We start from the raw sequence: 21911 nt of genomic DNA, 5'->3' as shown, positions 1-21911 counted from the left end.
GAGAAACTTCCCTCTCACCTCAGGGGTTACAAGTGAGGCTTCACACTGAGCCCTGCTCACTCTGGATTGGGGTGAGCACTGAGGACTTCATTGGTGGCTGGGTCAGAAGGGCTCCATGGACAAGGAGCTCCTTCCATGGAGAAGGCCATGTATTCACTCACCCAGTGAGGTAAGAACAGGTTCTGCCCACACATCCCTTCTTTAGGGGTGTCTCAAGGGTTCCAGCTGCCTTTGCTGTGCCAGCCAAATCCAAACTTCTCCTTAGGAACTCTGGCTGCAGCCACACAAACACAAAGTGCAAGGAAAGCATATTACAGCTGCAGGTAAACTTCTAGCTGCATCATTTTCAAGGAACACAAGGCAGGTTTAAATCCTAAACTTATAGTTTTCTGCAGTTCTGTGAAAAATAATGCCTGCTCCCATTTTAGTTTTGCATGGAAAACCAGACAATCCACACAGCATTTCCATTTCCAGTTTGTTGTTAGTAAAATATATCAAGAATCATCTGATGAAATGCAATATTTATTTCCATTTTACTCTCTATTTTCTCTTTCTTTCCTTCTGAGTCTTTCAACAATTCAGAATTCATCAGATTACTAGAAATCACTCTGCTTTTTCAACATGGTGATTATTTAAAATGCAGCCACATAAATTAGATGAAAACTGAAAAATTATACAGTCAGGTATATCTGGAAGGACTAGAAGAAACGAGGAATATAAATGGGAAAGACTAGGACCATTACCATTCCAGATCAAAAAACAAGAGTTTGGAAAACATAAAGTGGAATCAAGAAAGAGATTTCCTTTGAAAACAAGCCAACTCTCAACCCACTAAGCAGTGCAGGACACAGTGTTAGGCTGTAGAAGTTGCTTCCCTGGTTGCTTTTATAAAGGCACCATCAGTCTGACCTATGTGGAGCTTTTGGAAGCAACAGGGTGGGAATGAGGTTTCTTTGGAAGTTGGGCAGCTCTGGGCTGTCAGGAATCACTGCCTCTGCTTTGCAGCTGGGCTGCAAGGTTTTTAACCAGCCTGAGGTGAAAAATTCCTCCTGTGGGAGGAAACAAGACCCATTTGCTAGGCCAGAGAGCAATCAAGGAGAGAGTCCACGCTCTCCACCTCCAGAGCAGAAGCACATCACATTCTCCAGTTCTGGGAAGGAAAAGCCCTACTGATCAAGGTCAGGAAAAGGCTCTTTCACTGTTTCTCTGTGCAATGCCAGAAAAGCAGTGATGCTACCAAAGCAGCAGGGGGATAAACTTGTGAACAACTTCTACTTGATTCCTTGGACAAGTGTCTGCAGCCTGCAATCCCACGAGGCTCAGGCTGCACTAGCAGGTTATCCAGTAGCCACTTATCTGTGTGCCCAGCAGAACAACTGCACAAGGAATTGCACCCTCCTTAGTGCCCAGACTGGAAACCCAGTCTGGCATAGAGCACCTGCAGCCAACAGCCAGAGCCACAGGCAGGACTGGGCACGTGCTTGGCTTTGTTGGGCTCAGTTTCAAGGATCGGACTCAAGCACTCTTCCCTCTAGAGCTGCAGCGGGCTCCAGCTCCAGAGGGAGCTCTGCTGCCTTGGCTTGTCTCCAGACTCTCATCCCATCCACCTCAGGCTTCACATTCCTGCTGAGTTCAAAGCAGAAGGAGACAAGCAACACGATGGGGGTACAAAGGGTAATATTTTGAGGATACCAAAACGGGCTGCCCTTCAGACATCGGGAGGAAGGGAAGCAGCTCTCACCAGGCACTTTCTCCCACGGCATCCACTTTGTCCCACAGGAACTGCCAGAGGTGTCTGTCAGACCGACCAACGTGGTTTTATTCCCTTTAGGACCAGCTCGGCTACAGAAGAGCATTTCTGAGCCTGCTGCTGCTTTTGGCCCCAGTTTCTGCTTTAAAAACCCAATGAGCAACTTGGAACCCAGCCTGAAGGCTGAGCCTGACCTGCCCTGAGGAGCACATGGGCGCTGCCAGCAATGCCACAGCACAGGCAGGGCCTCAGCCCTGGATGATTCCCATGATCCACCCCCAGAGGAGGCATTCCAGGCTGGTTCTAACCCCACTGGGTGCAGCTGGGCTTCCCACTTTGCTTCCTTGCGGTGAAACAAGCTCCTGCACAAGATGATTCCAAACAATGCCAAACTTTGCCTCTATCCATTGCCTCTGTCAAAGTCTCCATTGCCATTAGCTCCAAGCTCGTGTCTCCAAGAGGAGACAGCACCAGCTCTGCTTGCTTGAAAAGATGAGGGATTAATAAAGCAAAACCCAGCTGACTGGAATACAGAATTGTTAAATACTTATTTCTTCCTCATTCCTGCAGATTTGGAGCAGGAGGAGTCTCTGCTGATACCATTTCAGTTTGGGGATTCCTTGTAGATGGATTTTTTTTTTTAACTTCACAAAGCTTTTCTCATTGCTTATGATCAAGCACCAGATGGGGCAGGGGAGACATGCTGGGCATTTCAAACTGTGCTCCTGTTTGTGTCTAAGGTTTGCAGATGCATCTAATGGATTTGGAAGTCCAATTCCTAGATGAGAATTTTCTCTGGTAGATTTTAATGCTCATTTCAATAGGGTAGCTGCCTCAGGCTCACTGAATGGTAATATCCTGCCTGGAGGTGGGGATGGTGCTTGCAGCAACCTGGAGAAGGAGCTGTTGGATAAGTGGGAGGGAGCAGAGGTGCAAAAGCAAATGATGGACTGATTGTTCCTGCCTGGGGAGGCCTGGGTGTCTCTGAGCCTTCCACTTTGCCCTGTGCAGGAACAGCTGGATTGGAGCAGCCTGCCTTTGGCTGCAGTGCTTGAGAAGTGAAATCCATCCAGGATGGATGCAAGACAGGAGCAGACAGGATCCAATGCAAACGGGATGCATCAGAATGGGCCAGAACGTTATAGGGGGACTGGAGCACCTCCCCTATGGAGACAGGCTGAGCGAGTTGGGGCTGTTCAGCCAGGAGAAGAGAAGGTTGTGTGGAGACCTCACAGCCTGTTCAGGGAGCTGAAGGGGCTACAGGGAAGCTGGAGAGGGACCCCTCATCAGGAACTGCCAGCACAGGACAAGGTCACTGGCTACGCGCTTGGAGCATCCTGGGATAGTGAAGGTGTTCCTGCCATAGCAGGGGTTGAGACAGGATGAGCTTTGAGGTCTCTTCCAACCCAAACCATTCTGGGATTCTGTGATCTACTTTTCAAGTGTCTTTCTGGTATCACTGGGTGATCCTAAGGGCTCACAGAGACTAAGGAATCTCTTCTAGGCTGAAATTCAGTTGAGCCAGCCCAAACACCTTCCAGCTGATGATGATCAGCTGAAACATCTCCATGTCCTCAACCTATGGAATGAAGTGAAAGGAGATGAGCTTTGAGGCCCCTTCCCACCTAAACCAGTCTAGGATTCTCAAAATCCTCCTTGATTTGGGAGCACCAGCACACAGTGGGTGTTGGTGACAACAGGCCCAGCTTCATCATCATTGTCGGACATGGTCTGGGCTGTGCAGAGAGAATGGAACATCAGGCAAAAAAAATATCTATTCATAGCAATCACCACAAATTAACAAGCCTTACCTGCGTTTCTAAAGACTCCCACGATGCATGTGAAGGGACGAGGCTTGCTGCAGCCGCCAAGTTGTCAAAGGGCAGCAGTGAGGGCAGAAGGATCGGCCGAGCCCTCAGAGCACCAGGGGCAGGAACGGCCGAGCCCTTGGAGCAACGGGAACAGGAACGGGAACGTGAACGGCCAAGCCCTTAGAGCAATGGGAACGGGAATGGGAACAGGAACAGCCGAGCCCTCGGAGCAACGGGAACGGGAACAGCTGAGCCCTCAGAGCAACGGGAACGGGAACGGCCAAGCCCTCGAAGCAACGAGAAAAGCAGACCGTGTGCAAGGTGTGTGCAAGGAGCTCAGGGCCTTGGCTCCTGGCTGGTGGCAGACACTGCTCCCATGTGGAATTGGGGCTGGATTAACCTTGCGCTGATGCTTTGGGCTTAGTGGAGCCCACAGCCCTGCCAGCCCAGCAGGTCCAGCACAGCTGCTCCCTCAGCCTCAGGGCTGTTTTGCAGCCCCCTCACAGAGAGCAGGGCTGCATCCAAATCACTCCAGCACTGCCCTGGCACACAGCAAGAGGGAGAGAAGCACTCCTGGTGGCCTTGGGAGCATTTTGCCTGAAGGTGTTGGGGAGATTTCTGTGTATATCAGAAGAGGCATGTCCAAGTTGTTATTGGCTGTGCTGGCCACTTGCCTCTGTCTTGCCCAGCTCTCAGCGCTGCTTTTCCCACCAGCAGCTTCCCAATGTCTCACCCAGCAGCAAAGCTTAGAAGGCTTTGCATTTCTACATGGATAACCAACAAATCCCTGTGTTTGTCAGATGTTTCTCCCCAGTCTTTCCTTCTTTATCAACCTCTTTCTCTACTGAAACTTCAGCCATCTAGGAAGCAGGTGAAACCATCAGTTGTTACTTGGACTCTGTATTTTTACCCTTCTGTAAGCAAACGAAAATTGTGAAACCAGGAAAACTAACTGGGTTTAGATTTCTTTAGTAATCCAGCCACCTTCTCCACTCCCCGTGATGGGGTTTGGCAACCTGTTGCAAATGGGGCAAGAGTGTTTTAAGCAGCAGCTTGCAAGACTCTTTTGTGCCAGGGAATATTTGAGAATTCCTACTGCCCAAGGGGCTGGAATTTTGTGCTGGAACTCCAGGGTATCACTGAAGCAGTTTACCACTTTGGGAAGCAGCTTTTCCCTCACGAAGGCTCAGTCCTGGGGAGCATCAGACCCCTGGGCTGCTCCCCCAACACATCAGTGTGACATGTGGCTGTCCCCATCGCCTGGGGCTGCCAGTGCTCACCTCAGGCACCCTGCAATGCAGTAATCTTATTTTAATGAACATTAGGACATCACATCATCCATTTCTGCCCACTGCTGCTGTTTCACTGCACCTTTGGCCCAGAGGGATATAAGACAGTGAGAGTGTGGTTGGAAAGAGAGCCACAGCTGAGCGCTGCCTGGCTCTGGACAACCCACTAAAGCTGTTGGGCAGCTCTTTCCTTGTTGTTGGGGTGCTTGGAGTTAGCAGAGATGCTGAAAATAAGTGGTAAAGAGGGAAGACCTTACTCTATACTGTTTAGAGGATGTAGTTTCATGATTGTATACCAAGCTGGAGTGTTATCTGCTTTGCGGGACTTGTCTCCTGACATAATGAAATCTGCACACAGGATCTATGGAGCATCTTCAGGATCTATTGTAGCTACAGCTGGATTGTGTGGATGTGATGTGGGTAAGGGATACAGATTTCTTTTTATTTTGTATCCATAGAGATGGAATACCTGGGAATATTGGAGTTCCAAATACTTTTGTTTCATTATCAATGGTTAATTCCTCAAATTTTTAAACTTTATTTCCTTCTTGAATAGCAGAAAATGTGTAAATTATGCAGCACATGGAAAACAGTCATTGCATCTTCTTAACGGGAATTCATGGCAAGCTTATTAATAAAAGAAAGAGAGGTGCTCTCCTTGATAAGGCATTTGAGACTGTTGCTAGATTCCCAAAAAAACAAGGAGAAAGAAGATACATTAGTAGGGCATAGATGCAGAACTAACAGGAGGAAATGTTCTACAAAGGCTTCCTGTCCATTTTCTACCATATGTCCAAAAAGTTTTAAGGTGTCTTATGCAGAAAATGGGGAGAAATGCAAAAAGAAAACAGAATACTTCTGCCTCATTCAATATTGAAAGTCCTTGGAAAGGTTGGGTCCACACCTGGGACCTTCAGCCATAATGAAAAAAACAAAATGGCACTAAATAAGCATTTAGCAGCTGGATAAAATACCCCATTCTCATGTGGAAGTGCAGCTCAAAATGGAAATAAATAACATTATAAGGGATGTAGAATGATTGCTTTGCTTTGCTTTGCTTTGCAGATGATGTGACTGAGTACTTCTTCAGCCGCTTCGAAATCTCTCTCTGGGGGCTTGTCCCTGGAGGACGGGTACTTAGAGCCTTAAGGGAGACCCTAGAGAAATTCCTGCCTCCAAATGCCCACGAGCTGGTGTCTGGAAAGCTGCACATTATCCTCACCCGCCTGCACGACTGGAGATGTGTGACAGTGTCCGAGTTTGCCTCGAAGGAGGAGCTGATTCAGGTGGGAGCAGCCGCAGCCACCCGTGAGGGAGGAGCTGGGAGACATTTGCTGCCTGGCCATGTCCCACAGCACAAAAGCACAGAATGGTTTGGGTTGGATGGGACCTTAAAGCTCATCAAGATCCACCCTGTCATGGGCAGGGACACCTTCCACTGTCCCAGGCTGGTCTCAAGCCCCATCCTACCTGGCCTTGCATGCTTCCAGGATGCCCAGCTTCTCTGGGCAACCTGTGCAGGGCCTCAACAACCTCAAGGTAAAAAATATCTTCCCTATATCTCAATCTCCCCCCGTGTAGTTACAAACCATCAGCCCTTGTCTCATCCTAACAGGCCCTGGTCCATTCTAGTCCATGCCATGATTTCTGTCCTTGCCACCCTCTGCATCCTGACAAGCTGAAATAATTTTCAAAAATCAGCCCTTTTGATTACCGCCTCAATTATGCTGAACATGAAGAGAGCAATTTGAGGCATTTCACAGGTTCCCTTCCATCTTCTCTGCCCTGGCTGTGGGCAGCTGACATGGTCTGGTGCCCATTAGTCCGTGGTGCCCAATAACCCAGCTGGGGGACCCTGTTCTGGCACTCACAGATGAACCACCCCTCCCAAAGGTAACAGTTTTTGGGGATCTTCACTCATTTCTGTCCATCCTATCTCACCCACAGGCTGTGATTTGCAGTGTCTTCATTCCACTGTATTTTGGGATTTTCCCTCCAACGTTCCGTGGGGTGGTGAGTAGCTTTGTGATCTGGAGACCCTGTCCCAGCTCAGGCCCAGGGCCCCTCCAGCCTCTCTCCTTTCTCCAGTGGTGGCATTCAGGACCTTTCTATCTGGGTTTGCCACCAATGTAGCTCAAGGCTGGGTTCCCCCAGTGTCTGCAGAGGGAAGAATAGGGCCCCACAATCTGATCTCACTGCAGACAGGACTGAGCTTCCTACAGGATTGTCCATCTACTCCTGCCCCCGGGGTTACCCCACATCTGTTCTGCTGCACTTTCCTCCCAGGTTCATTGCAGATTTCAGGGGGAAGGGAGTAGGGCAGGTTTGGACCTGGAGCATGGGAACAGCAGGTGGGGCAGTTCCCTGGAAGAGGATCTGTGGAGCCCCAGAACCTTGGTCTGCTGTGGGCCTGGCTGGGGAACAAGGCCCACGTTTGCCCATGTGAGCAGCACTGCTCTCCCTGCGAGGGGAAGGCTCAGGGCTCCCTGTTCTGTCTCCCAGCGCTACGTGGACGGGGAGCTGGCCATGTGGAGAGCCGACTTCGTGTCCCGCACCACCATCACCATCTCTGCCTTCGCCGGAGAATACGACATCTGCCCCAGGGATGGCCCCGCTGCCTTCCTGACCTTCCAGCTCTCTGACTGTATCTTACAGATCTCAAAAATGAACATCTGCCGCTTACAGCACATTTTTCAGGTTCCCACACATCAGGTGAGCAGCTCCTCCAGGTAGCCAGAGCTGTGAGGCCCCTGCAGCAGCCCAGCTGCACTGACTGCTGCCTCCCCTCACAGGTCATGGACCGCTTTTTTGTCCAGGGCTACCAGGACACGGTCTCCTTCCTAAAAAGACTGAGTAAGTGACTGGAAGTGTGGACACGTAGGTTGGGTGCTTCCCCTACATCCTTGGTTTGCTGACACGGTAAGAGATGCTGCCCCAGAGTGACTGGGGCAGAGAAATGCCTGTATTCCTGGCACTGCCAGGATTCCTTGAGTCCTGGCCTCTCCTGAAGCTGCCTCCAGAGCCACACTCCCCTTTTCTCTGCCACACTGGGCATGACAGAGCTTTCCCCAGGGAACACAGGTCCCAGGACCCCTAGGCACAAGCGCAGGCTCACGTGCCCTGCGTGGTGTTTGATAAGCCCCTGATGCACAGAGCAGCAATGTTTGGTGATTCCCGAGCCCTGGGCTCATCAGTATCCCTGATTTGCCCTCAGCCCAGGTCTCGCCTCACACTGCTGCAGACCTGGCAGTTGAGCAACAAGCACTGAGAGCTGGAATCTCTTCCCACCAGGGGATTTCCAGGTGAATTACTTTGAGGGCTTCACACTTTCCTTGGCCAATGAATCAAATCAGAAAGGTGACGAGACCCTGCACCTGAAGCCACGACTGAGGCTTTTTCACTCCAGAGCCACCAATCATGAGGATGACAACAAAGAGAATCCAGGAATCGTCCAGGCAGCAGATAAGGAAGAATAGGAAGCCCCAAACCACCTTCTCCACCCCCAGGAAGGTAAAGAACCAGCTCTTCCTTTACCCCATCCATTTTCAAGTGACACTTGCCCAGGGCTGTCAGTGCCCAAAGAGGCTCTGGGGCCGGTGAGAATGGACAGGGATGGGAGAAACTTCCCTCTCACCTCAGGGGTTACAAGTGAGGCCTCACACTGAGCCCTGCTCACTCTGGATTGGGGTGAGCACTGAGGACTTCATTGGTGGCTGGGTCAGAAGGGCTCCATGGACAAGGAGCTCCTTCCATGGAGAAGGCCATGTATTCACTCACCCAGTGAGGTAAGAACAGGTTCTGCCCACACATCCCTTCTTTAGGGGTGTCTCAAGGGTTCAAGCTGCCTTTGCTGTGCCAGCCAAATCCAAACTTCTCCTTAGGAACTCTGGCTGCAGCCACGCAAACACAAAGTGCAAGGAAAGCATATTACAGCTGCAGGTAAACTTCTAGCTGCATCATTTTCAAGGAACACAAGGCAGGTTTAAATGCTAAACTTATAGTTTTCTGCAGTTCTGTGAAAAATAATGCCTGCTCCCATTTTAGTTTTGCATGGAAAACCAGACAATCCACACAGTCTTTCTGTTTCCAGTTTGCTGTTAGTAAAAAACTAGCAAGAATCATCTGATGAAATGCAATATTTATTTCCATTTTACTCTCTATTTTCTCTTTCCTTCTGAGTCTTTCAACAATTCAGAATTCATCAGATTACTAGAAGTCTCTCTGCTTTTTTAACATGGTGATTATCTAAAATGCAGCCACATAAATTAGATGAAAACTGAAAAATTATACAATCAGGTATATCTGGAAGGACTAGAAGAAATGAGGAATATAAATGGGAAGGACTAGGACCATTACCATTCCAGATCAAAAAACAAGAGTTTGGAAAACAAAGTGGAACCAAGAAAGAGATTTCCTTTGAAAACAAGCCAACTCTCAACCCACTAAGCAGTGCAGGACACAGTGTTAGGCTGTAGAAGTTGCTTCCCTGGTTGCTTTTATAAAGGCACCATCAGTCTGACCTATGTGGAGCTTTTGGAAGCAACAGGGTGGGAATGAGGTTTCTTTGGAAGTTGGGCAGCTCTGGGCTGTCAGGAATCACTGCCTCTGCTTTGCAGCTGGGCTGCAAGGTTTTTAACCAGCCTGAGGTGAAAAATTCCTCCTATGGGAGGAAACAAGACTCATTTGCTAGGCCAGAGAGCAATCAAGGAGAGAGTCCAGGCTCTCCACCTCCAGAGCAGAAGCACATCACATTCTCCAGTTCTGGGAAGGAAAAGCCCTACTGATCAAGGTCAGGAAAAGGCTCTTTCACTGTTTCTCTGTGCAATGCCAGAACAGCAGTGATGCTACCAAAGCAGCAGGGGGATAAACTTGTGAACAACTTCTACTTGATTCCTTGGACAAGTGTCTGCAGCCTGCAATCCCACGAGGCTCAGGCTGCACTAGCAGGTTATCCAGTAGCCACTTATCTGTGTGCCCAGCAGAACAACTGCACAAGGAATTGCACCCTCCTTCGTGCCCAGACTGGAAACCCAGTCTGGCATAGAGCACCTGCAGCCAACAGCCAGAGCCACAGGCAGGACTGGGCACGTGCTTGGCTTTGTTGGGCTCAGTTTCAAGGATCGGACTCAAGCACTCTTCCCTCTAGAGCTGCAGCGGGCTCCAGCTCCAGAGGGAGCTCTGCTGCCTTGGCTTGTCTCCAGACTCTCATCCCATCCACCTCAGGCTTCACATTCCTGCTGAGTTCAAAGCAGAAGGAGACAAGCAACACGATGGGGGTACAAAGGGTAATATTTTGAGGATACCAAAACGGGCTGCCCTTCAGACATCGGGAGGAAGGGAAGCAGCTCTCACCAGGCGCTTTGTCCCACGGCATCCACTTTGTCCCACAGGAACTGCCAGAGGTGTCTGTCAGACTGACCAACGTGGTTTTATTCCCTTGAGGACCAGCTCGGCTACAGAAGAGCATTTCTGAGCCTGCTGCTGCTTTTGGCCCCAGTTTCTGCTTTAAAAACCCAATGAGCAACTTGGAACCCAGCCTGAAGGCTGAGCCTGACCTGCCCTGAGGAGCACATGGGCGCTGCCAGCAATGCCACAGCACAGGCAGGGCCTCAGCCCTGGATGATTCCCATGATTCACCCCCAGAGGAGGCATTCCAGGCTGGTTCTAACCCCACTGGGTGCAGCTGGGCTTCCCACTTTGCTTCCTTGCAGTGAAACAAGCTCCTGTACAAGATGATTCCAATCAATGCCAAACTTTGCCTCTATGCCTCTGTCAAAGTCTCCATTGCCATTAGCTCCAAGCTCGTGTCTCCAAGAGGAGACAGCACCAGCTCTGCTTGCTTGAAAAGATGAGGGATTAATAAAGCAAAACCCAGCTGACTGGAATACAGAATTGTTAAATACTTATTTCTTCCTCATTCCTGCAGGTTTGGAGCAGGAGGAGTCTGTGCTGATACCATTTCAGTTTGGGGATTCCTTGTAGATGGATTTTTTTTTTAACTTCACAAAGCTTTTCTCATTGCTTATGATCAAGCACCAGATGGGGCAGGGGAGACATGCTGGGCATTTCAAACTGTGCTCCTGTTTGTGTCTAAGGTTTGCAGATGCATCTAATGGATTTGGAAGTCCAATTCCTAGATGAGAATTTTCTCTGGTAGATTTTAATGCTCATTTCAATAGGGTAGCTGCCTCAGGCTCACTGAATGGTAATATCCTCCCTGGAGGTGGGGATGGTGCTTGCAGCAACCTGGAGAAGGAGCTGTTGGATAAGTGGGAGGGAGCAGAGGTGCAAAAGCAAATGATGGACTGATTGTTCCTGCCTGGGGAGGCCTGGGTGTCTCTGAGCCTTCCACTTTGCCCTGTGCAGGAACAGCTGGATTGGAGCAGCCTGCCTTTGGCTGCAGTGCTTGAGAAGTGAAATCCATCCAGGATGGATGCAAGACAGGAGCAGACAGGATCCAATGCAAACGGGATGCATCAGAATGGGCCAGAACGTTATAGGGGGACTGGAGCACCTCCCCTATGGAGACAGGCTGAGCGAGTTGGGGCTGTTCAGCCAGGAGAAGAGAAGGTTGTGTGGAGACCTCACAGCCTGTTCAGGGAGCTGAAGGGGCTACAGGGAAGCTGGAGAGGGACCCCTCATCAGGAAATACCAGCACAGGACAAGGGTCACTGGCTACCCATGCTAGAGGGCAGGGTTTGGTGGAATACTAGGAAGGAATTTTTCCCTCTGGGGATGGGGAGGTCCTGGCACAGGGTGCCCTGAGGAGCTGTGGCTGCCTATGGATCCCTGGAAGTGTCCAAGACCAGGCTGGATTGCACGTGGAGCAGCCTGGGATAGTGATGATGTCCCTGCCCATAGCAGGGGTTGCAACTGTGTGATCTTTAAGGTCCCTTTTAACCCAAACCATTTCATGAATCTATAAAATAAGCATCCATGTTTCTATATCAAACTCATTCCACAGAATGTATTCCCAGGTCACTGATTTCAAACAAAGATGGCAGAACACAGGTTATTGTTCTTTCACACAGCACTCCTAGTTAACTTTCAGTCTGGTTACATCAGGGCTGCCTTCAGCTACTCCCTGCATTCATCCTGCAGTCTCCACAACCCTTAGGATGAAATTTCCCTCTGTTCCCTTTTCCTTTGTGCAATTAAACAGGCTATTTGCTCTAATAAACAGCTGCTGCTGTTGGGATCCATTTGTTGCCTGTTGGGAACAAACAAACAGGGGAGACACAGATTGGGGCAAAGACAATCCACAGCCTCTGATATGTAGCACGGTTTTGGGAGAATTAACAGTGCTGCTAATTAATTCTGTGTGCTGCCCAGTGACACAGGGTGCGTTTGCCTGGGCCATTCTCTGTGTGACCATGAGTTACAGAAAATTGCAGGAGAAGAACTCGTATATTTGTGAAATGTCAGGAGATTCAGCCTGCGGGACTCCATAGTAGGGGGAAGTTAATCTTTAGGTTACTCCATCCTTCTCCACATCTGAAAGTTCCAGGGGATCCAAATGCATTCCCACTTCCACAGGCAGCAGAAGAAGGGCTATGGGCAGGTGTGAAGCTCAAGAATTGATACTTGGTAAAAAAACTTCAGGGAACTGTAGAAAAATTAGTTCCTGCCCAGTATGATGCTCCCTAAGTCTTCTCTCTCTCTCTGAGGTATGTCTCTTGAAGTTTTTGAGTGGGAAGAAAACACTTAAAACTTGGCATTTCCTGGCAACTGCCCACCCTGTAATCTGTATTAAAGCAGGGAAGGGATGCTGCTGGTGGGGAGGAGATGGAGTGGGCAGGAAAAGGACTGGGCTATGAGGTCTGCAGGTAAAGCTGCCCCGTGGCCCCTGCAGCCAGGGATGGGTCCCAGGAGCAGCACCAGAGCTTTGCCTCAGCCATCATGGAAAAGCAGGTGAGGCCTTAGCAGGGGCACTGCAATGGCAGCACTGCAGACAGAACCAGATAGGGTCTGAAGAAAAAAATACTCCCCAAATATTCCCTCGAGAACCAGCAGCCATGCTGGTGTGTGCTGGTGCTGCCCACCACATTCCAAGGCAGCGCTGGAGACCCCCAGGGCCCCGCTGGGACAATCCTTGTTACCTTGCTACCTGTGGGAACAAAGGGAGAGCTGAGGCAGGGTCGAGGTACTGACAGGGATGAGCAGTCCCAGGAATGCTTGCTTCCAAAGGACTTTCTCACAGCTGAGGAGTTTGCAGCTGCCTCAGGGTGAAGTCAATCCGAGACTCTTGGGCAGCTGCACAGGAGGGAACTTGGAAGCAGATTTTAGGGGGATATGCCTTAAATCCCTGAGAGCTTAGTGCCAGAACATCTTTCAAGGTGTTGGTGAGTGTGCCTGGTGTCCTGCCAGGACAGAGCCCAGCAGATAAATATCTGGAACACAAATGTATTGCACTAGGGAGGTGGCACTAAGATGGACTGTAGCTTGAGATATCAAAATAATATCACAGGGATAAAACAATAGCTACTTTTAATGTGGGCTGCTCCAGATTTGGAGTTTTTAGCCACACTCAGCATCAGTGACCCAGTGGGTGAGGTTCCCAAAGTCTCCCAGCTCTGCACCCTTCTCTCTTTATGCTGAGGGTCTGCAGCCCTCCAGCCCCTCACCTCCTCCTGTCCACGGCTGTCTTAGGCAAACCAGGCACCAAGGTTTGGAGGAGCTTGTGGAGTCGTACCAGGGACCTGACACCTTCCAGCAGCCCCCACACCTTCTTCACCCTGCAAAAGCAAAGTACACAGGCTGAGTTTAATGATGGCAGAAGGCAGCAAAAGGGGTGGATGTTCATGGTAAATGCACACTGTAATAACCTTTTCCATAACCAAGAGGTGCTGTGGCATTCCCACCAGCCATACCTGCTCTCCCTTGGATCTTGCCTTCAGGGAACACCGAATCCCTGCATGTGTCCCTTCAGCTGCCCCACCACTGCTAAAGGGACAGCCCTGGTTTGTGTATCATGCCTTAATGCCTCTGTTGGGATGTTCTTACCCCTTCCTGAATAAGGCTGGGAGCCTGTATGGCTGCAGCAGGACCTTTGCAAGTGGGTCCTGTAGTCCATTCACCTGCTCCTTCTTCCACAAGCCTGCACTCAAGGAATGACAGCAGAGAAGGAAATAAAGACCAGTAATTACAAATAATGAAATAAATTCAATAGCTCCTCTTGCCCAGCTCTGGTAGGTACTGAAGCCCAGGCAGAGTCCACCTGGAGCCACTCTTACAAAGTCTTTTTGCAATAGAAATATTTACTCTAATAAACAACTCAGTAATGTCTGAAATATAACACTGCTGCTCTTGAAGGCTGCAGCAGCCCTAAACCCAAGCTGATCACCCCAAATCCTCTACCTGGCAGGAAGTAAGGGGTCAGGCACTGAGGGACCCTTTTGTGCAGGCCGGGGTGTGTCCCATTGGATTTTCCAGAGTCATTTTTCCCACAGGTGCTGCCAAAGCGGAAATTGCCATCGAAGTAATTAAAGCCAAAGGCATCTGGGAGACACAGAGAGAAAGGGATGATGCTTGTCTGTGTCACACTGAGGTGTCCCTCAGGCACTGGGGCGTCACTTACTGTTCCTGTACAGGAAAAGGGCAGTGTCCTGGTATCCCTGAGAGAAAATGTCATTCAAGACCTGCAAGGAGAAACACTCGAGGTCATTAGAGAGCCCTGACCCCAGTACTACAGGATCTGTCTGTGGAGGGTTGGGATGGCCCATTTGGGAAGGCACTGGTTGGTTTCCAACCACCACAGCACCGGTCAGAGAAACACAGAATGGTTTGGGTCAGAAGGGACCTTAGAGATCACCTGTTTTTTTCTGGTCCTTTGCAGGTTGTGGACCCCATCCCAAGCTAGCACCCATCAGCAGTGTCCCTTCCCCAGAATGTACTGCAAAAATAGTGAGTGCTGCCCCCTCCCTTTGAAATCCCATTAATTAACAGTGGAGATTGAGCTGAACCTTAAATCTTGAGAAGGCAGGAGCAGCATTAATCTTTTCACCAAAACTAAGCTGGGAGAAGTCCTGGTGGGCTCACCATGGTGCTGGGTGGAAAGAGAGCGTAGCTGATCCTGCACAGGTTCTCTATGGAGATCTGGATGCTGCCATTGAAGATCTGGAAGCAGAAGAAGATGGCAGGGCAGTCGCGGGGGCAGATGTCCAGCTCGCCGGTGAACGGGGACACGGTGATCACAGGTTCCTCCAGGCTGGACACAGGCTGCAGGCCCGTGAAACCTCCATCCACGTAGCGCTGGGGGAGGAGCAGAGCAAGGGTTTGCTTTGGGGGTCTTGGCAGTGTCACTGAGTTGGGAGCCAGCAGCTGCACAGATGACATTCCTGTCATGAGTCCATCCCCACTTCCAACAGCGTCTTGTCCCACCTGTGCTCCTTACTCCTTCACCAGCTCCTTCCCCTGCCCTGGCCCTGGCACCCAACCAGCTCCTCAACCTGGTCTGTAATCCACAGCAGTTGTTAAATTGGAAATACAATTCTTTCATTCACAAAGCTTTGTACAACAATTTTTGGCAGTCAAGAGACAATTCAGACATCACCGAATGCACAGTGTTGTGTAACTTTCAAGTCCTGAGCTTGAGCAGTAAGAGCCCCCACGTTTAATAATTGCCTGCAGATTCATGGGGGATTACTCACTGGGCAGGGAAAATGTCAATTGCTCTATTCCAAAAGAAATCTGGATTTTCCACCCACCTCAATGGGATTGGAAGTCGCAGCTGATGAAATTAAATGTTGCTGAAATAACAGTGCAGAGAGGCCTCACAGAGCAATCACACACCTGGGGATGGGTTGGGTTGGAAGGGATCTTAAAGCTCATCGCATTCTACCCCCTGCCATGGGCAGAGAAACCTTCCACTATCCAAGGTTGGTTCAAGTCACATCCAACCTGGCCTTGAACATTTCCAGGGACCTTGGAGACCCTGAAGGGGCTCCAAGAGAGTTGAAGATGGAGTGATAGAGAGTTGAAGGGATAAAGTGACAGGACAAGGGGCAATGGCTTCCCACTGCCATTAGGGTTAGATGGAATACTGGGAAGGAATCCTTCCCTGTGAGGATGGTGAGGCCCTGCACAGATTGCCCAGAAAACACTGCCAGTGGAAAACACTGCCAAGCTCCTCCTTCCCCTCCCTCAGACAAGCAGAGCATGGAAATGCTCAGGGCTGGAGGAGGATCCTCCCACGAACTCTCCATGCCTCAGCTGTGCAAGTCAGCACCTGAGCCGAGGGATGAACCTGCCCAGGATAACTGGATTGTGTCTCCAGGTCCCCACCGTGGGCATCCTCTTATCTCACTCAGAGATCTGCAAGGTCATCCACACTCTGTCCATGGGCAAAGCAGGAGAGGACTCTCCACATGGCAATTCCACCCGGCCGTCATCTTAGGATGTGGTGAAGAATAAGCTGATGGGCTTTATCATCTTCCATCAGCTAAAGGAAAAGCCTGGAAACACCTATCCCTCCCTGGTCTGTACATTCCTCCTTTACAGAGGAATGTAAAGTTCAAACCAAGAACCCCCTGCTGGGAGCGTGTGTTTTAGTGGAAATATCACTCACCACTCCTCGGTAGGATGGAGGGATGAATCCACAGTAAATTGGAAGAAAGCAGCTGCAGAGGAGAGCCTGGGGAGGAGAGGGATTGCAGAAGTCAATGTTCCTGTCAAAGCTGCTGTCTTGGTGCCTGAAAATTCAGCCTTAACAAAGTCTGGAACCAGGCTGTTGGTGCCACCTGGACTTTGCTAGAGACTGTGGCAAGAAAGGCTTCAAGAAAGGGAAAACATCTGATTTCATTGAAGTGGAAACACTTCTCTGAAGGAGGGCACAACACTGAATTTTTTAATTTTATACCTGACAGAATAGTTGTAAATCTACATGTCCGTGTCCAACGCTGTCCTTTGATGGTGGCAAGCTGAAGCTTTGGGGCTAATTTCCATCTTTGCAGGATTTTGGACAAAATCAAGACAGCCTCACAAGGCAACCTCACCCTGCTGGGATTTGTCAGCAATTTGCAACCATTTCCCACCAATCTCATCAGCTGAGAATAAACACCCTGGTCTCCTGGGCTACCTAGAGGAGGCACCATGGGGTGAACTCCAATACCTCCATGGAGTTGCCATCCTCACTGTCTCCCTGAGACAAGGGACCCAGGACTTCACAGTCAGCTCTGTTAGGATTTTACCCTGGGATTCTCCCCCCAGCAGATAATTTACTGGTTAATGAGCTGCTTGTTGTTCAGCAACAGCTTTGTCCAGCTCTTTCCTCCCAGGAAAGTGCTGAGGCAACAAGGAAAAGCATTGCCAGATGCCTGAGGAAAGACCTGTAGGGACAGCTGAGAGGTCACATCAGCACTGACAGGGCTCTTTGAAAAAGTCACTATTAGAGCCCCAACATCAGCTTTATGAAGCTGGAAACAAACCTGCTGCTTTTTCTAGCATGATTTGTTCCATCTGATCCTGGAACTCAGACCTTCCTCCCTGCCACCAAGCTCGTGGAGCCCATTGGTGTAGGACCACAGCTCTGGCAGAGCCTCTTGCCTCTCTCCCCATCTCAAGCAGAAAAAGTGCAGCTGAAGCCACCAGCACTTGCAGTATGTCCATCCCAGGCAGCCAGTGAAGCCCTTCCTAAGGCACCAGAGGAAGGTCTCTACCTGAATGAGCTCCTCCTTGGAGCTGAACTCCGAGGCCATGACGTTCTGGCCGTCCACCACCCGCGTCAGCGAGATGTGCAGCCGCCCCGAGGCCAGCAGGTAGGAATCCTCCGGCAGCATCCGCTGCAGGACAGCCTTGAGATTGGCCAGCAAGCTGCACTTGGGAGAGAGGGGGCCCAGGATGGTTTTCCTGACTTCTGTTGCCAGCGCAAAGAAAAACTCCTTGAGGTCATCTGAAAGAGGTGAGGGAAAGATGGAGAGAAAGTCAATATGCCTGCTGCACTAACAGTTATATTTTAAATCCTATTTTTAACACTCCTCACAAATAAAGCTTCTTGCAGCCCCTCTGTGTTACCCCAGGATGATATTGCTGCTACAGTGGGGGATGTTGAGGCAGGGCAGAAAGGGGGGCATGACCCCCATAATGTCCTCAAAGGACATCATGTCTTTGTGTGACCCCACTGGTGAAATTCCCCACCTGCACCAGAGATGGGGCCTCAAGATGTTCCTGGTCGGGATTAGGGAAAGGCTCCAGAGAGCCCCAGGAAGGGGCACACTGAGTTGTCCATGACAATGAGACTTGCACAACACATTCCTGCCTTCCTCCTCCAGTTTTCCATGTGGGCAGCCCCAGGCTTTACAGGGAGCTGGGCTGGCTCCCGAGTGAGGATGAGGGTACAAGAGGCACCTCTTCTGCTCAGGGTTTTCCTGCAAGCTAGGTGTCCTGGCTCCACATTGCTGAGATTTCTGGCTCACCTGATCTCCCCCTGGACCTCAGACCTCTGAGGAGGTGTTAATAGCCATGACATATGTCTGCAGATCCCAGGAGCTGGGTTAAAGGAGCAGAGCCCTGGAGCCCTGGCCAAGGGTTCAGGAGACTCCAGGCTTTAAAGGTTTCACTGTGATGGGGAGGAAGAGGAGTGAAGCAAACCCTGCAGGCAGCCTGATCCCATATAGAGGGAATTTGGTGCCTTTGCTGACATGGAAAGCTCACCTGGGGAAATATCCCACCTGGGGTTAAATTCTTGCAGTGAAGCTTGTCCAGCACTGAAGCTGCAAAGAGTTGTCCTTGCACCTGGGACCCTGCACCAGCAAGAGGCCACGGGCCTGGCTCAGCACCAAGGCTTTGCAGGGGCACAGGTTTCTGTGCAGTCTCATGGGATTGTGTGGACGGACAGACGGATTAGGTTGCGTGTCCTGAAGGCAACTGGAGCAACACAGGCATTAAGAGGGGTTATGTGTGTCTGAGCAGATGCTGAGGCCACACGGGGCAACAATTAACACTGGGCAGGTTTGCACGGAGGGGATGCTGAAAGAGCCGGACCTCCAGGGGGGTGGTGTGAGAACCCCGGGCTTGGTCTGGGGTCTCGTGTGGTGGTAAAGTCTCTCCTCCAAGCCGTGCTTCCAAAGAAAAACTCCACAGCCCCTTGTTGTTCTGTCTCAAGGCAGTTTATTGTGAGTTATCTAAAAGATTTTCTTCTCAGGCTGCGGCTGCTTGGTCAGCGGCCTGGGCAGAGGCACACACACACCCTGACAACCTCCCTGTCTGCTCTCTTCTTCTTCTCTATCCCCACCCAGGGCTGCTGCTATCTTTTATATGATATATTATCTATTATATGTTTACAGTTTTTCCCCAATACCTACTACCTATATTACAAGGTGCTTTTCTATTCTAAACCAATCTGTGAGTGCCAACATCACCAAGAACATGGAGGTGAGGAAGAAGAAGGAGGAAGAACAGGATCAGCCCACTTTCCTCCATCTTAGAACTTCTGACCCCCATGTACAAAGTAAAAACCCTCCTGTACAAGTGTTAAAACCCCCCTGTACAATACTAAAAAAATTTCCCCTCTGTTTTGTAGCTACTTTTGCTATACCCTTTGTGACTGCTTGTTCCACCTTCAAAGTTGGTAACTCATTCCATGGCTCAAACTCAAAATCACAGCTGTTTTTCAGCTGCCTGCCAGGGTCTAGAATGCTTCTGACCAAGGCCTGGAACCTCTAAAAATGTCTGAGAGACACTTTGAGTTCCAACAGGGTGGGGCACGCCCAGGTCCCTGTCCGGCTGCTCTGGGTCCTGGGAATAGGGGAAAGCATGGGAAAACTGCCCACAAAGTGCCGAGTAAGATGTGAGAGCTGAGCCCAGCTTTGCAGAGCAAGTGAAGGACGAGCCTGGCAGCAATGTGACTGCTCCTGCCTGCACCAGCCTGGTGACAGGGATGTCCCCACGAGGTGACTGGTGGGGTCACAGAGGACAGCCTGGCTCTGGGAGCTCAGAGCTCCTCAGCCAGCCCAGGGCAGGGGACGGGCACCTGACTGCAGCCACCCCGTGGGACACCAAACACACCTTTCACCCTCTTTTTGACCCTATCATCCCCGGTGTGAATATGACAGAACTTGTGCCACATTCATTTTCCTTGTTGGAAACCCGACCAGAGTCATCACTATCCAAAGTGTCTTTTCTTCCTCTGGGGAAGATATTTTGGGCAAAAGATCATCTCAGCCCCCCTAAATGGATGGTGCCTTCCACCTCCAGGGAAGCAGATGCCCAGTTCAGGACTGGTGCCCCCAGCAAGAGCAGTTGTTGAATGTATTTTTACTGCTGGACAGACCCAGCATCCATTAGAGCAGCAGGAGGAATCAGAAATTTTGGGGCCCTTGCTTATTTATGGAGGCATTCATCCCCATGTGGGCAGAAATGTTCCTTTCTGCCTTGTCTAAACGTATTTGCTAATGTTTTGAATTATTTTTAACTGCAGAAGAACAGATCCAGCACCCACCAGAAGTTTCAGGAACCGTTGTGTTCCCTCCAGCTTCCTCCATCATTATTTGGTCCCCAAAACCTTCTGCTCCTCCTATGAGTCCCTATTACTTGAATCAAAACTTGGATCAGGCTTTAGAGCCTTGAGTACACTTGTTTACACATGGGCACTAATTGGAAATATGGGAGGATGTGATGATTAAAAGTGGATTAACTACTCTGAATTAATTCTCCACATGGAGGATCTTGTTGCTAGAGGGACTTGTTTCCACATGGTTGAAAGAGGGTCAGAGGAAAACCCCTTTAGAAATAAGAGAAATCCCGGCCCCAGGTTGGAGCAGACTGCTGTTCCTCCAGGATTATCCTGCTGGAGCAGGGGAAGGTGCACCCGGAGTTGGGAATCACACAACTCCTCCCCTTGTTCTGGGAAGGCTGAGTGGGATAGGCCAAAGTGGCATCAAACAAGGCTGTCAGCTCTATAGATAGCTGTGTGACAACCACTTGTGTCCCTTCATAGCTTCACGTCCCGAGAAACGTGATCCATGGGGAAAAGAGGGCTTTATGTGGGTAAATCCAGCCCCTGAGGCTGCACAGACGGACACCTCAGCACCCCTCAGACCTGAGAGCAGAAGGGAAGGAGATCTGCTCCTCCAGCAGAAGCAGGAAAAGGAGACAGTAGAATATGGAATATGGAATGACTGGTATACATGCAGATTTCCCCCTAATTTCCACCCACTGAGCCAGCGATCACTCGGGCTGTCAGAACTGGCCTTTTCAGCTTCCACCTCCCAAAACTACGCTGCACTGGCTGCCAAGGGTGGCAACACCTTGGGTTTCTGTAAAGCCTGGTGAGCGAGGAGAGTTCCACCAGCCCCACCGCCCCCCAGCACCCCGGGGCATCACCCCTGGGTTTATGGAGCACAGAGCTCCCGGAGGGTTTTCTTACCGAGGCCGACGCCGCACACGACGGCGGCGGCGATGAGCGACCCGGCCGAGGAGCCGTAGACCTTGCAGGCAGACTTGAGGAGCTCAGGAGCCAACTCCAGCAGGGACTGCACCACCCCGACCTGGTACAGGGCCAGGAAGCCACTGCCCGAAAAGGAGAGCGAGAAAGGGGTGCTGGAAGCCTGGAGATCCTCCACAGCCATCTCGAGATCACAGCAGTGGATCTGAATCAAGGTCTTGGGGTTGTCCTTTTTCACCAGGTGAAGCTCAGCCTCTCTTCTACTCTGCTGCCTCCAGGCTCATCTCTAGCTGCAGAGGAGTCCAGAAGACGGATTTTCTGCCGCCTTTTATGACAGCTCCCCGAGGCGTTGAGATTCGCAAGCTATTTTAATTGCTGCCTGTGCTAAAAATGGAAATTTTCCCCTGATCAAAACAGCTCTTATAATCCTCAACCACAGCCAACTCGGATGCTCAGGGCTCAATCAGGGCTCTCCTCTCATGCCAACAGGTCTGCAGTGCCCCAGGAGCCCTCCCAGAGAGGGTCCTGGTGTTATTGTGCCTGTCGCACTTGGAAACGTCCGTGCAAAAATTCCTCTTTGCTTCATGCTTTCTTCATCAAAGGGTGTTTTCCTAAATTGGATTCTCCATCAATCCCAGCTTAGGCACAGCTCAGTACTGAGTGAGTAAAGGCTTGTATAA

At 50.4% G+C, this 21911-nt stretch overlaps 1 protein-coding gene and 1 pseudogene across 3 annotated transcripts in view; one reads left to right on the top strand and one right to left on the bottom strand.

Annotated features, from left to right (window-relative positions):
• Nucleotides 1–21911, bottom strand: part of PNPLA1 (patatin like domain 1, omega-hydroxyceramide transacylase) — a 36693-nt gene extending 14782 nt beyond the window's left edge. The window contains exons 1-9 of one of the 3 annotated variants that reach the window (XM_085561419.1): nucleotides 21214–21911; nucleotides 17507–17739; nucleotides 16417–16482; nucleotides 14889–15101; nucleotides 14428–14488; nucleotides 14208–14348; nucleotides 13854–13947; nucleotides 13475–13585; nucleotides 8972–12060 (exon numbers count right to left, since the gene is read on the bottom strand). In XM_085561419.1, coding sequence (XP_085417545.1) covers nucleotides 11964–12060; nucleotides 13475–13585; nucleotides 13854–13947; nucleotides 14208–14348; nucleotides 14428–14488; nucleotides 14889–15101; nucleotides 16417–16482; nucleotides 17507–17739; nucleotides 21214–21415 — 1218 coding nt within the window. In that variant the 5' untranslated portion in view covers nucleotides 21416–21911 and the 3' untranslated portion in view covers nucleotides 8972–11963. Of the gene's footprint in view, nucleotides 1–8971; nucleotides 12958–13474; nucleotides 13586–13853; nucleotides 13948–14207; nucleotides 14349–14427; nucleotides 14489–14888; nucleotides 15102–16416; nucleotides 16483–17506; nucleotides 17740–21213 lie in introns of those variants that run through there. The other 2 variants (XM_021535263.3, XM_077789056.2) reach the window with 2 other exon arrangements.
• On the top strand, nucleotides 1478–10414 carry LOC146765301 (omega-hydroxyceramide transacylase-like; annotated as a pseudogene).

Source organism: Lonchura striata, chromosome 26, assembly GCF_050655825.1.
Source record: "Lonchura striata isolate lonStrDom1 chromosome 26, ASM5065582v1, whole genome shotgun sequence".
NCBI lineage: Eukaryota > Metazoa > Chordata > Aves > Passeriformes > Estrildidae > Lonchura > Lonchura striata.
This window is presented reverse-complemented; position numbering and strand designations above follow the sequence as displayed.